We start from the raw sequence: 14,173 nt of genomic DNA, 5'->3' as shown, positions 1-14,173 counted from the left end.
TAATAGTGGGGTTGGCCAACGAGGACCCAGTTTCTAGAGCATCAGTGATACTGTCTGGGCGTTATCGGCCAACATGACATTTTTGTAATCTTGTTTTTGTAAATGAGTGATGGATGGAGATGCACTTCCTCTCTCCACTTCACAACACATGCAGGTGTCCTGTGGTTCATCCTGGCTCACTGCATGGTGACAAAAAGTCTGTTAAATAGTTGCTGAACTGGAACTGAGTGTATCTGCAAAAGGCTAGGACTAAATGACTTGATTTCTCTGCCCCAGGGGGAGGGGGAGGAAGAAATGGTAGACCTTACATTGTGGGGAGACGCAGTAGGTGCCAATTGGAGGTGAATGCATGGTGAAGCTTTTATTTCTGTCTCTGTTGTATTTATTCTTCCTGATCTAAAATGAGTAAATGTCATAGATAGATGGAGCAGGCTACAACCATAAGTCTAGTCAAAACAGCCCTGAGAAGCAACTGGTAGTTGAATGGACCTTTCCATCAATCAATAAACATTTCTTTTACAGAGTGCTTACTATGTATATTTTTGGTATTCAAATATAAAATATGTTGATATTATACAATATAATACATGTATTATGCATTTCTGGTTTCTAAACTTTTTCTTTGTAGTCTGCTGGCCTTCACACGCCATCTGTGGCTTCCACAAAGCTCCCCCCAAAATTCCCATTTAATTTTTTATGCTGACCCGTGATATATTGAAACTGCAATGGGGAAAGTCTCTAAGTGGAAGGAATAACTGTATTTGCTGGTATTATTGGGAGATTATTTGATTTATTGATATTGGGGGGTAACAAATTGGACAGGGGGTTCCTGAGCAAGAGGAAATACCACCTCGCCCCCACATCCTACTCCCTACCCAGGGTTATCCTTAGGACTCTTTGGGGGAAATATAACCAGTTATACTGTAGGGACCTGACCTGCCAGAGGATATAACTTATCTAATTCAAAGACATGGATATCTTAAGATGATAAAAGGAGCAGCCACAGTAGAATGAATTGGTCAGCATTAATAATGTATCTTACATTCCCGGCCTGCAAAACAGACACTCTGTCTCCCCGAGGTGCGGGCTGGCAGAGCGAGAAGAGAGTCTCTGTGCCGCCTCAGGAACATCACAGGTCTAACCCACACAGACACATCCAGGACATTATTTGACTCTCCTCCTCGTCCTCCAATCAAACGGGGGGAGAAAGTACATTTGCAAAATCCTTCTTCAAGATGTATCTCCTGACTATTTTAATGCTCCTCTAAATTATACACTTATTGATTTCTTTGAAAAAAAATATTTCTCTTTCTACTTAAGCCTCGCTGTGGAATGGGAGACTCGTCAGATGGGTTACCCATAGCCATGGATTCATATCGAGATTAGGTCCTATTTCATTTCTGCATCTTCCCCATCGCCCAAACAACGGCTATTGCTGGCAATAAATCTTCATAAGTGTCTGTTGAGTTGAATTGGATCTTTCTCCCAAACCATTTTATCACGGGTAGCTACAAGAAAGAAAGACCCAGAGCATTGGCTTTGTAGGGGAGACAGAATGTCTGCTTTGCAGGCCAGGAATGTAAGACACATTATTAATGCCGACTGATTTATTCTACTGTGGCTGCTCCTTTTATTATCTTTAGAAAACCCATGGCTTTGAATTAGACAAGTGACATGCTCTGCAATATTGGGATAGATTCAATGGAAGAGTCATGACACTGGCATCTATAAAACCTGGTTTCAGGTTGCTGGCTCTTCTTCCATTCAGTGACTAGGTGGCCTTGGTCAAGGAATTTCTTTTATTTAAAACTCAGGGCCGATGGGGACATGATTGAGGATGGAGACTCTAAACGATCACCCTAATACAAATATCAATAATATGGAAGTAGGTCTTGATCAATGACACATGTAAAACCCAGAGGAATTACTTGTTGGCTATGGAGGGGTGGGGCGGGAAGGAGGGGAGGGAAAGAACACGAATCATGTAACCATGGGAAAATATTCTAAATCAATTAATTAAATAAAAATGTTCAAAGGGCATGAAATAAAATAAAAAAATAAATAAAACTCAGTGTCAGGGGCAGAGGGTTGGCTCAGCCAATTGATAGCCAGGCCTCGAGATTGAAGGTCTTGGGTTTCACCTAGCTGTGTGACCTGGGCAAATCCCTTACCACATTTCTGCTTTGGAGCCAACACAGAATTGAAATCAAGATGGAAAGGATGGGTAAAAAAACCCCAATCCCTTAAGGTTCTCATTTATAGAATGGGAATAATAATATTTATATTATCTCTTAGGCATTTTACAAGGAAAAAAGTGTTTTGTAAATTACAAACCAATATGGAAATAGGTGCTGCTATTGGGATTATAGCATTAGTGTCATATATAATTATATATATACATAATTATAGCATTAGAGTTCTTCCTCTGATGCCCTTAAGAATAGATGTCATTTGAGTATCACCCATCTTCCCATTCTGTCTTTCCAGATGCTTTTCTGATACAAGAGCAGCATTTAGGCCCTTAGATATATAGGACCATGGAGTTGAGAGCTGGAAGGGAATTTAGTCATATTTCACTTTAATCCCATTATGGTGAAGTGGAAGCCTGGATCTGACTAATACCTGAATAATCTCCTCTAAAAACAGATCTAAGGGGCAGCCAGGTGGCTCAATAGATGGAGAGCCAGGCCCAGAGATGGGAGGTCCTGGGTTCAAATTTGACCTCAGACACTTCCTACCTTGAACAAGTGACTTAACCACAATTGCTTAGCCCTTACTACTCTTCTGCCTTGGAACCAATACAAAGTATTGATTGTAAGATGGAAGATAAGGTGTTTTTTTAATTAAAAACAAAAACCACTCACATATTTAGTTAATGGTCATTCTGACTTTGCTTGAACACCCAAACATCTATAATGAGGAAGAACTCACTCCCTTGCCAAGGGGTGTGTGTCTGTAAGTACCAGGAGAACAGGGATTGCTTAAAAAAAAAAATTCTTTGCATTTTTAGTCCACAGTCCAGTGGTTTTCACATAGTAGTGATTAATGTTGGTAGAATAGAATTAAGCAATTTTTATTTATTTGTTTTTACTATTTGATACTTTATTTTGCTTTATTTTTTGTTAAGATGATCAATATTTAAGCTGAGGAGAGAATAAAAAAGATCCCAGGCATCTCAACTGCAATTGGTCACTGGACACAATCAATCACCACTATACACTTGCAGGTCAGTGATGAAAATGTGGGCTGGTTAGTTGTATTTGTATTATTTTAAAGAAAAATGCTTCTGTAAGTGGTTGTAGCTGAATGGGGCCACCACATTTCTCTCTTCTGACTAAAATGGTTCAAGTCTCCATCAAGGAACATGCGTAGGAATCTCCTCTCAGTTTATGGTTCTAAGAATGGCTTGATGAACTGGACCTGAAAGTCAGAAAGCTTGAGTTTGGATATTGGTTTTGATCCTAGTCGTGTGACCTGTGGGGAAGACATTTTCCCCTTCAGAGCCCCAGTTTCTTCATCTGTGAAACAGATCTGACCATCATCGTACAGTCCATGCTGCTAGGTTGGTATGAGGAAAGTACTTTGTAAATCTTAACATCATGATGGAAATGCTGGCTATTATTATAATAATCTTAGAGACTATAAGAAAACCAATTAAAAAAATATTAAACCTTTGCCTTTCACCTTAGAATCAATACCGTGTATTGGTTCTAAGGCAGAAGAGCAGCAAAGGCTAGGCAATGGGGGTTAAGTGACTTGCCCAGGATCACGTAGCTAGGAAGTGTCTGAGGTCATATTTGAACCCAGGACCTCCCTTCTCTAGGCCTGGCTCTCAATCTACTGAACCACTCAGCTGCCCCCAAGAAAACCAATTTCTGCTGCATTTTCTCTCCTAGCATAAAAATATTTAAATGCTGAAAAATTTCCCCCTTGTTCTTGTAAAAAATGTGTATAAGACAAAATAACTTGGAGGGATGAGAAGGGGATTTTTTTTTTCCAATCTTTGATTTTCAGAAAAGGTTCAAAACAGGGGAAAGCTAGGTGGCTCAGTGGATATAGAGTCAGGCCTAGTGATGGGAGGTTGTGGGTTCAAATCTGCTCTTAGATTCTTCCTAGCTATGTGACCCTGGGAAAGCCACTTAACCACAATTGCCTAGCCCATACCTCTCTTCTAAGAATTGATACTAAGAGAGAAGGTAAGGTTTTTTTTTTTCCCTAAAGGCACAAAACAGACATGGATAACTTATTTTTGTAATTATTTATACAGTACTAATTGAGCGTATCCTTAACAGCACCAAAACTCTGCTTCCTATCTGTGGGTCTGTGGTTTCTCCTTTAAACAAAGGGGTTGGATTAGGTGGTCTCCCAGGCCCTGCCCAGCTCTGACATTCTATGTCTTATAGTTTGAACTTTCCTTCCACATACAGTGTTCTATAGTCTTTGCCTTTTCATCCCCCCCAACCTGCCATTCTGGGATTCTGGCTAATATCCAGCCTTTTGTTAGTCTAAGACCCTATTTGTATTTGTTAGTCTAAGATTAGCCAGCTGCCATTTGAGACAGGGGCTTTGAGCAGGGGTCCCTCCCCCGCCTCTCCCTTTGCTTGAAGATTCTGCTTTGTCTAGAAGGAGGAGAATAGTTTTTGCGTGGAATTGTTCATCCCCACAAAGCCCAGGAAGGGAAGGTGCTAAAGAAAGACCATTTTTGTTTAAACGTTTATCTGAGATGGCAGCACCAAGTCCTTACAGGATCCCTTGTTTTCCCAATATGTTGCCCCACTTTCTTTGCCATGTCCTTGTGGAGAGGTAGTGTGACAGAATGTGAAGGACAGGAGCCTTGGGAGCCAGCAAAGACCTGAGTTCACATTCTGACTTTGACCTTTATTCTCTGTGACTACGGATAGGTCACTCACCTTAATGGGCCTCCGTTTCCTCATCTGTTAAATGGATATAATTCTTTGAAGAATGAATGTCTTTTTTTAAACCCATACCTTATGTCTTCCTAGAATGGCAAGGACTAGGCAATGAGGGCTAAGTGACTTGCCCAGGGTCACACAGCTAGGAAGTGTCTGAGGCCATATTTGAACCCCAGTCTTCTGGATTCCAGACCTAGTGCTCTATCCTCTGGGGTACTTAGCAGCCCCAAGAATAAATCTTTATTTATCTTAGTGAGTGGTGTAAATATGAAATATTTTTGTGACTTCTCTCATACAAGTCTGTGTTATTAACTTAGCTTGGTCAGATCCACCATACCACCTTCTGTAACTTTTTGGGGTACTACCTTTTGGGGTACCCAAAGTGATGATTCTTGAGTTTGCAGTGTTACATGATTTTAGCGATGCAGCGACACTGAGAAAGGAATGAAGGTACTGAACTAGCACATATTCAATATTAAAAGAAACAGAAGAAGTCTCCAGGATCTTAGATGGAGCTTCTCTGGGAAAGACATTGGTGAGAATGGCACAGGATGAGAAGGGATGCCCACTTGGAGTGACCACCCTGATGAGATCCTGGATTCTGGATTTGAGTGGTGTCAAGCATTTCCTCATTGTATCCCCAGTGCCTGACACATAGTAGACTGTGCTTATGCAAATTGTCCATTGGTTGATCCTTTCCATGCCTTCATCACCCTACAGACAACCTAGACCTTTTTATATCTTATTACAATGGCTTGTTTCAGTAAGGAATGGCCTTATTTCTGAAGTCAAAAGTCTAGTGTTTACCAGGTTTACCTTCCATTGAGTGACCCAGATAACAAACACTGAAGCAGTTATCAGGGGCTGGGTTTTACCTAAGCCCAGAAAACTAGACAGTGGCTAAGAGGGTAGAAATTCACTAATTCCTGGTAGTTCCTAAACGACCACAATCCCAAATGATGCTGCCTCTCCAACAATCTGCACAAAGTGGAATGGAGTATCCCAGGAGGCTCTAATTCTCTCGTCCCTGTCTTTGAAACGAATGATTACTTCCTGCAGATGTTGTAGAGGGAGCTCCTCTTAGGTACAGATTGAACCAAATGGTTCTGAAGTCACGTCCTAAATCTAGGCAGCTAGATGGTACAGAAGATCTAGCTCTGGGCCCAGAGATCAGAAGACCTGAGTTTAAAACCAGCCTCAGATACTCTCTAGCTGTGTGACGAAGGCAAGTCACTTACTTTTCCAGTCTCAGTTTCCTCATCAGTAAAATAGGAATAATACCACCTACCTCCCATGATTGTGGGGAAGATGAGATATTTGTAAAGTGTTTAGCAATCTTTAAAGTTATATAAATATTAGCTATTTTTGAGACTGAGTTTGCCATAGATTTCTGTACCCACCCATAGCTGCCCCCAGACCAGACACTCACACTGATTCCCACAGCACTTTCAGCTGTGCTGCTTTGCCGCCACATCTTGTCCCACATGGTGACCCTCAATAATTCTCTGGGCTTCAGTAGGACTGGAACCTCTTGTAGATGGCTCATCTGACTCTTGAAGCCATTTGCACCAGTGACACATTTAACCTCTCTCTGCGCTTTGTCTGAGGACAGTGCTGAGGATGATGGCTACACAGGTGGGCAGGAAGGGCTAAAACAAGTTGGTTGTGCCATGTTTTGGTACAGATGGCTGCACCACCTGGCTTGGAGAACACAAGGCAGCAGCTGCTGGAATACAGCTGATTTTGGATAAGGAAATGTATGGCAGACATCAGGAATGTTTCTTTACAATGCCTTCCTTTCCCTCCTCTCTTCACTGATATGTTGTGTCAAAAAACACTGAACAGCTCTGCTCTTTTGATCGCACTTGCAGACATGGAGAGATCACAACTAAGGCAGTCTTTGGAGAGCTACGTTGGTCTACCTTCCAGTCTAAGATGTCTCTACCTACTTGTCAGGATCATCGGATGAGCCCAGTGTTTGGCATCAGAGGCCTTGGTTCAAATCTCAGCTCTTCCACTTGCTTGCTATATGAGCTCAGGCAAATAACTGAGCCTGTGTCCAGTTCTCATGTTCCTCATCAGTAAAATGATGCACTTGCACTAGACAGTCTCTAAGGTCCCTTCTATTGCCAAGTCTATGACTATGACTTTGGTTCTTATTTGGGTTCTGTTACTTACCACTGATATAACATCAGAGACTTAGAACTGGAAGGAACCAGGGACATCATCTAGGCCACACTTCTTATTTTACAGATTTCATAGGTCCACATTTGGAAAATGAGGGAATGTCCTTCAATTGGGGAATGGCTGAACAAATTGTGGTATATGTGGGTGATGGAATACAATTGTGCTCAAAGGAATAATAAACTGGAGGAATTCCAGGTGCACTGGAAAGACTTCCAGGAACTGATGCAGAGTAAAAGGAGCAGAGCCAGAAGAACATTGTACACAGAGACCAATACACTGTGGTAAAATAGAATGTAATGGACTTCTGTACTAGCAGCAATGCAATGATCCATAACAATTCTGAGGGATTTATGGAAAAGAACGCTACCCACATTCAGAGGAAGAACTACAGGAGAGGAAACACAGAAGAAAAGCTACTGCTTGAACACATGGGTTGAGGCGGACATGATTGGGGGTGTAGACTCGAAACTACCACACCAATGCAACTATCAACAATTTGGAAATAAGTCTTGATTGATGACACATGTTAAAACCAGTGGAAATGTGCACCAGTTATGTGGGGTGGGGTGGTTGGGGGGGGAGGTGGTGAGGGGAGGGATGAAGGGGAAAGTAAGAACATGAATCATGTAACCATGATAACTTTTCTAAAAAATAAAAATTATTTTAAAAATTGTACTTGCTTTGGTTAGATGATAGAAACTAGTGACTAGCATGGGCCTCCCTTTCTTGAACAATTTTGGGAAGCACAGTGCCAGATTCAACACCCACTTATCTTAGGTGCCTGTAGATATCTGCAGGGTTCTTTGCTATTTTCAGGTGGTCTCAGTTGTTTTTCCCTTTATTTTTGGCATTTTAAAGTATGTTTAATTTTGTGTCCTATGAAATTTAAAAAGTTAAAGTATAAATTTAATTTTATTGGCCTCTTCAGATCCTTTTCAGACCAGATGGGCCATAAAACCCAAGTACTCAAACAAAACAAACAAATCTAAGCTATTTATTAGACAATCAGTTTTCTCATATAAAAAAGAAGTTGAACCAGACTTCACCTGACCTTTCCAGGACAAAGTTGAGTCTCTTTCCTTCCTTCCTTCCTTCTCTGTCTGTGTCATCTATCTATCTATCTATCCATTCAACAAATCTATCCATCTGTCTATCCATACCACTCATCCATCTTCTACATTCAAGTAAGTAAGAAAGTAAGAAGTAAGAAAGCAAACACAAAACCATGTGATTCCTCCTATTTATTGGAATGAGAAGTTCATATCATTTTTGCTAAGGGAGCCCATCACTCACCAAGCCTCTTTCAATTGCCCATTATAGTAAATTCTAGGCCCCCAAACCAGAAGTATCCGACATAGTTAGAAATACTTCATCCCCTGCAAAGAGGGAAGACCTTTCTTTGTATTTAGACAATGACACTGATTGCTTCTGTCCCAGAGCTGTGGGCTTCTGTATCTTACTTAGATGATCAGGATTCTCCTCTTGTCCTTTAAAATACCTTAAAGGAAGAAAATAAAATAAAATGCCTTTATGGTATAGACTTTTATATCAAAGATAATGAAGGCTTGCTCTGGTCCTTAGCAGTTGTACTGAGAAACAACTATCAATACTGCAGTCAACCCAAAGGACTGAGCTTGAGGGCTGTAGTTTGGATGTGGGGCAAAGGAAATGGTTGCAATTAAAACTCTAATTCCTGAAGCTTTGGAAATCATATTTTACTAACACATGCCTTAGCTTTAGCTTTCTTTCCTGTGGCCTACAGTGGATTATCTAGTCTGAAACATACTGTGGGAGGGAATACAAGAGCTGGAGATAGGAAGAGAGAGACAAGAGGAAGGGAGGAGCAAGGGGTGGGGTAGGAAAGAGAGAGTTCAAATAAAACAGAAATCTAGAATTAAACCTCCCACTGAAATGATATCATTTTGCTAAGGGCAGGCTTAGGAGCCATGCCTATCTGGTACATTTGTGTGGGCAGGCTACAGGCCTAAAATGGGAGAACAGTGTTGATTTGTGTAACAATTATGAAGAATAAACTTAAAAAAAAAATTTTTTTTAACCCCTTACCTTCCATCTTAAAAATCAATACTGTGTATTGGTTCCAAGGCAGAAGAGTGGTAAGGGCTAGGCAATGGGGGTTAAGTGACTTGCCCAGGGTCACAAAGGAAGAGTCTGAGGCTAGATCTGAATCTGGGGCCTCCCATCTCTAGGCCTGGCTCTCAATCTACTGAACCACCCAGCTGCCTCCAAGAATAAACTTTTAAAAATGGCTTCATTAAAAGAAAGCTCAGTCCCTGTCAGGGACAGTGTCTGACTTGTTACTTTTTTTTTTTTTTAATAGCCCTTTGCTAGTCTAATTACACAGAGGATGATGGACAATCTCCCTGGAATCCTTCACTCTGTATAAAGTGGAGAGAGAAGGCATTTTCTTTCTACAAACACCAGGGGCAGGGTAGAAGCATCGGGTCTTCCTTCCAAAGTCTGGAAGCGAAAGCCTTGCCCTGCCTCCTCTCTCCCCACCCCTACCCCCCACCTAATCTGGGAACTAGGTGAAACAAGCAGCCTCCAGAGGAGGCCGGGCCAGGCCCAAGGAGCTGGGGAGGGGGAGACGTGAAGGCATCTGTCAGATGGTGATGCTCAGCCTGCCCGGACCTCCCCCAGGAGCACGTCCCTGTTTAGGGAAGGTCAGTGGATAATGCACACGTCCAGGATGCAGAATTTGGCCCTGCAGGTGGGGCAAGGCACTTGGCTAGAGAGCCAGGTCTCTGGGTGCTGCTGATCCTGGCGGCTGGCAAACCACTTTCCCATGCACGTCAGACACCACATGGGGCGGCAGTAACACTGCTGGCACTCGCCCTCGTTGGACTCTTGGCAGTTCTTCACCAGCTTGATGTTGGCACTTATCTGCATGCAGCCAATGCAGGGCTCCAGTTCCTTCAGGGGCATGGGGGACCACAGTGGGGAAAACAAGGCAGAGAAAAAAAAGGCAAAATATTAACTCCTTTTCTGGAAGATGTCTATAGTTCAAGGCTTTTATTTAATGCAAAGCAGCTCAGTCAACAGGAATTCCTTAATTCCCAAGTGTGGGCAGAGCTCCATGCTCCCAATTCAGAAAACAATAGTAATACTGACTACATTTCCATAGTGTCTGAAGGCTTTAGGAAGGTCTGGGGATGGGGCCAGTAAAACAACTCTTATCCTGATTTTAGTAGAAGAATCAACAAGCTTGAAGAGGAAAATTAAATTGCCTGAAGCCTGGAGGCCTCTTAAGATAGCCAACATCTGTGATACGGGATGCCAAGAGCTACATATGTGAAGGCACCACTGGCAAGGGTCATCAGGAAGGGCTTCTTGGAGGAGCAAGAGAAGGAGGCATTTGATTTGGGCCTTAGAGGATGAGTAGAAATTCAGCAAGGAGAAGGGAATGTTGTAGAACACATGCAAAGAGTCAGAGGTGGGGAAGTTCAGGGGGTTCAGAAGATGACAAGGAGTTGGGTTCAGGATGTAAAGTGGGGATGGAGAGGAGATGACTCTGAATGACCAGTAGGAGCTTCAGCTTTATTTGGCAGGTGACAGGGCACTCCTGGAAAGTGCTTAAGAGACGAAGACTGATTTGGCCAGAGCTTTCCCATTTATCTTCCTGAATAGAAAGGAAAGAGGGAAATGGGGTGAGGAAAGTTATAACTGCAAAGAATTAATTCCAAGCCAGCTCTGATTCTGCCCTTTTCCCTCTCTCCTCTGCCCCATGTCCATCACTAAGTCAGACTAAAAGGAAAATTTCCCAACAATCAGAATTAAGAGGAAGAAGGGCTGCCTCAGGGGGCTTCCTGCCTGTGTAGTGAAAAAAATTTTTCTTATTTCTCTTTACTTCAAGTTATTATTATTAATAAATCTTATAAAAATAAAACTTGGAATATTTGGATATTTAATTTTAATCTTATAGTGGCCTTAGTATCTGTGAGTAAATGCACCAAATAAAAAGGCCTGTTGCTTTCAGCACTGGCTGGCCACTCTAATCCTTCTGGAAAGCCTCCTTTTAGGCCTCCAAACATCAAATTGAACTGGGATTCTCCCAAACAGGCCTCTACTCGGTCCCTTTCAATACCTCTAGGGGCTCTCTGAATCTTCTTTGACCTTCATGGTCCAGCTCACATCCGGGGGTGGGGTGGGGTGGGTGGTGGGGGTGGGGGTGGTCATATGGTCTGTCATTGTTATTTAATTTCCATGTGGCTATGCCTTATCTTGCCAACAAGAGCATGGGCTCCCCAAGGACAAGGGGACTATCTTATGTTTATTTTTGTGTTCTTCCTTCCTTTGCACTAAGTACAATAAATATTCAAGTATTTATTGACCATTTACTGCCTAGGTATAGTAGGCGCTCAATAAATATTTGCTGAATTGAATTTAATTAAATCAGTTTTTTTCCCACCAATTTATCACTTGGTTCCTTGGAGCCACCCTCTCAGATTAAGACAAATTTAAGATTACGAAAAGGAATTCCTTATGGTGCAAAAAAAGCAACAAGTTATCCAAGCTCTCTCAGAACCAATTAAAGGGGCAGCATATATTGTCTCCTGCTGGGCATCAATTTAAACCCAAGTGAGTCTCCTTGCTTTATCCATCTGTACCCAGAGATACATACCCACACAAGCAAGGCGAGATTTTTAAAGCTCATTTTGGTGAATACAAAAGTGACAAAGTCTACAATAAAGAGGGTCAGGACAGCTTTTAATCTAAAATATTCAACTTAATTCAATTCAATATTTATTAAGCTCCTACCATATGAAGACAAGAAGACAAGAACGATAACTTCCATTTCCAGAACATTTTAAGGTTTACAAAGTGTTTTCCTACCTATTATTGTTATTTTTTAATAGCTAAAACTATGTTCCCACTCCATGCTAGGGCTTATAGTTGGGATAAGGGCCCCCCCCAAAAAAAAACACAGGTAACTATAATAGATGTAATGGACGTATTAGAGAAGAGTGAAACCTGCAAGAGGGGGTATCAGAGGTGGCATTTGATACCCTGGCCTTAAAGGGAAGGAGAGACTTCAAAGATGGAAAGGGGGAGGTACTAGGGGTTGAAAAGCACAGAGGGAAGGAGGGGAAAGGGTTTGGATATGATATAGAGAGCTTGGGGCAGACTGTGGAGTGCCTTGAATGCCAGGCCTACACTTCTCCTGTGACAGAGCTAACGGGACCTCTGAATATGCCAACCAGAGCAGTGATGGCCCAGATCTGTACTTGTAAGCATGGGAGACGTGGACTGGAGTGGGGAGGGAATGGGAATGGGAACAGTAAGGCACACAGAGACCTGGAGCTGAAGGGGCCCTTCAAGGCCACCTAATCTAAAGACATTTTATAGCTGAGGAAACTGAGGCTCATGCAGATGAGAGGACTTGCTCGGGGTTGCACAGGTACTCTGAAGTGAGTTTCTTAGCTAAGAGGCCAGGGTGCCGGGGGAAACTTGAGGAGAGAAAGGAAGGCCAGAACAGACAATCACACTGATGCTTTTTCACACGGAGGGGGAATATGGGAAGCTAATGGCAAACATGAGGCTTAGTACCAGGCATAGAGTAAGCACCGAATTGATGGATGCTGACCCCACCAGCTTCAAACCTAGGCATAATTCAGACTCAGTTATGTTTATCAGAATATGATTAGAATACTTGTTGTTGGGGCCAGATGACATTGTGGAACATCAGCGTGGAAGAGGTCCAGGCCAGCATGGGGGCAGGATGTCAGCAGCCATGGATGGTGTGAGAGGCTTTAGGAGACAAAAGAAGGTTGGGGGGTGCCCTGGGGGCTCTGGGAAAGAGGAGTAATTAGGGAGGGGAAATAATGAGTAGTCACTGCTATAATTAAGACAAGGGAATCACTGAAGACCTCTAAGGAAAGTGTGAAGATGTTCTCCAGATGGGCCATGTGGGGGAAGAAAGCTAGAAACAAGGGTTCAGAAACATAATGAGGTGTGACTGATGGAATGGATATTCTCTGGCACTCAGAGTGGGGATCATAGCATTTCGTGTCTAGTAAATAAAATCTAGGAGGTGAAAAAAAGAGAATAAAATGTGACATATTTATCCCTGTCTCCTAAAAAAGAAGGCAAAGACTCAAAACAGTTTTCCTTCTCTTAATGGCTGTAACAAAGAGATCTCTATCCTGCAGGGTGCAAGGCTTTTGGGAAGCTGGCAGGGAAGGCCTCTCTCTCCTCAACTATTACCTCAGATGCTGTCCCTACTTCCCACAGACAGGCTACAAATAATAGCAGCTCTTCAGGTTATTAGCATTTGAAATTTGCAAAGTGCCTTCTATAATAACCCTGAGAGGAAGGATGATGCAAAAGTTTTATTATTCCCTTTTTACAGAGCAGAAAACTGAGAGAAAGGAAAGTACACATCTAGGAAGTATCTAAGCCAGGATTCAAATCTCTGACTCCAATTCTAACACACTGGTACTATGCTCACTCATATTCTGATAAATATAACAACTGAGTCTGAATTATCTCTAGGTTTGAAGCTGGTTGAGGTCAGCATCCACTGATTAAGTGCTTACTGTATGCCAGGCACTGAGCCTTGTGTTTGCTGTTAGCTTTCCATATTCCCTCCCACCCAATGTGAACAAGCATCTTCTGCTTAAGAGCCCTCCTTCTCTTCTTATCTCGACCCCCCCCCCCCCATCCCAAAGGACAAGTTCCCTAGAGGATCAGGCCTCTTCCATTCGGATTAAAGCACACCCCAGGCCAGTGTCTCCAGGGACAATAAAAACTGCTGCCAAAAGGAGGCCGAGCAAAGAGACTGAATAATGCAGAAACTAGATACTCTGGCTGCTCAAGCTTGAAATTTTACAAATTGTTTTTTTTTCATGGCTACCCTGGGGGATGGACAGTGCAAGTATTATTATGAACTGTTTAGAGAGGAGGGAGCTGAAGTCAAGAGAGTGAAATGACTTGCCCCTGGTCACAGCTGGTGAGGTAGGGGTGGGGGGGAAAGAGAGAGAGAGAGAGAGAGAGAGAGAGAGAGAGAGAGAGAGAGAGAGAGAGAGAGAGAGAGAGAGAGAGAGAGAGAGAGAGGA

The 14,173-nt window shown here is 42.5% G+C and overlaps 1 protein-coding gene across 2 annotated transcripts in view; it reads right to left on the bottom strand.

The window, feature by feature from the left end:
• Positions 1 to 9,293: 9,293 nt before the first annotated feature.
• The window catches only part of TMEM129 (transmembrane protein 129, E3 ubiquitin ligase), a 24,288-nt gene continuing 19,408 nt past the window's right edge, over positions 9,294 to 14,173 (bottom strand). The window contains exon 4 of one of the 2 annotated variants that reach the window (XM_044680722.1): positions 9,294 to 10,031. In XM_044680722.1, the coding sequence (XP_044536657.1) occupies positions 9,783 to 10,031 (249 nt within the window). In that variant the 3' untranslated portion in view covers positions 9,294 to 9,782. Of the gene's footprint in view, positions 10,032 to 10,082; positions 10,738 to 14,173 lie in introns of those variants that run through there. The other variant, XM_044680723.1, reaches the window with a different exon arrangement.

Source organism: Gracilinanus agilis, chromosome 6, assembly GCF_016433145.1.
Source record: "Gracilinanus agilis isolate LMUSP501 chromosome 6, AgileGrace, whole genome shotgun sequence".
NCBI classification, from domain to species: Eukaryota; Metazoa; Chordata; class Mammalia; order Didelphimorphia; family Didelphidae; genus Gracilinanus; species Gracilinanus agilis.
This window is presented reverse-complemented; position numbering and strand designations above follow the sequence as displayed.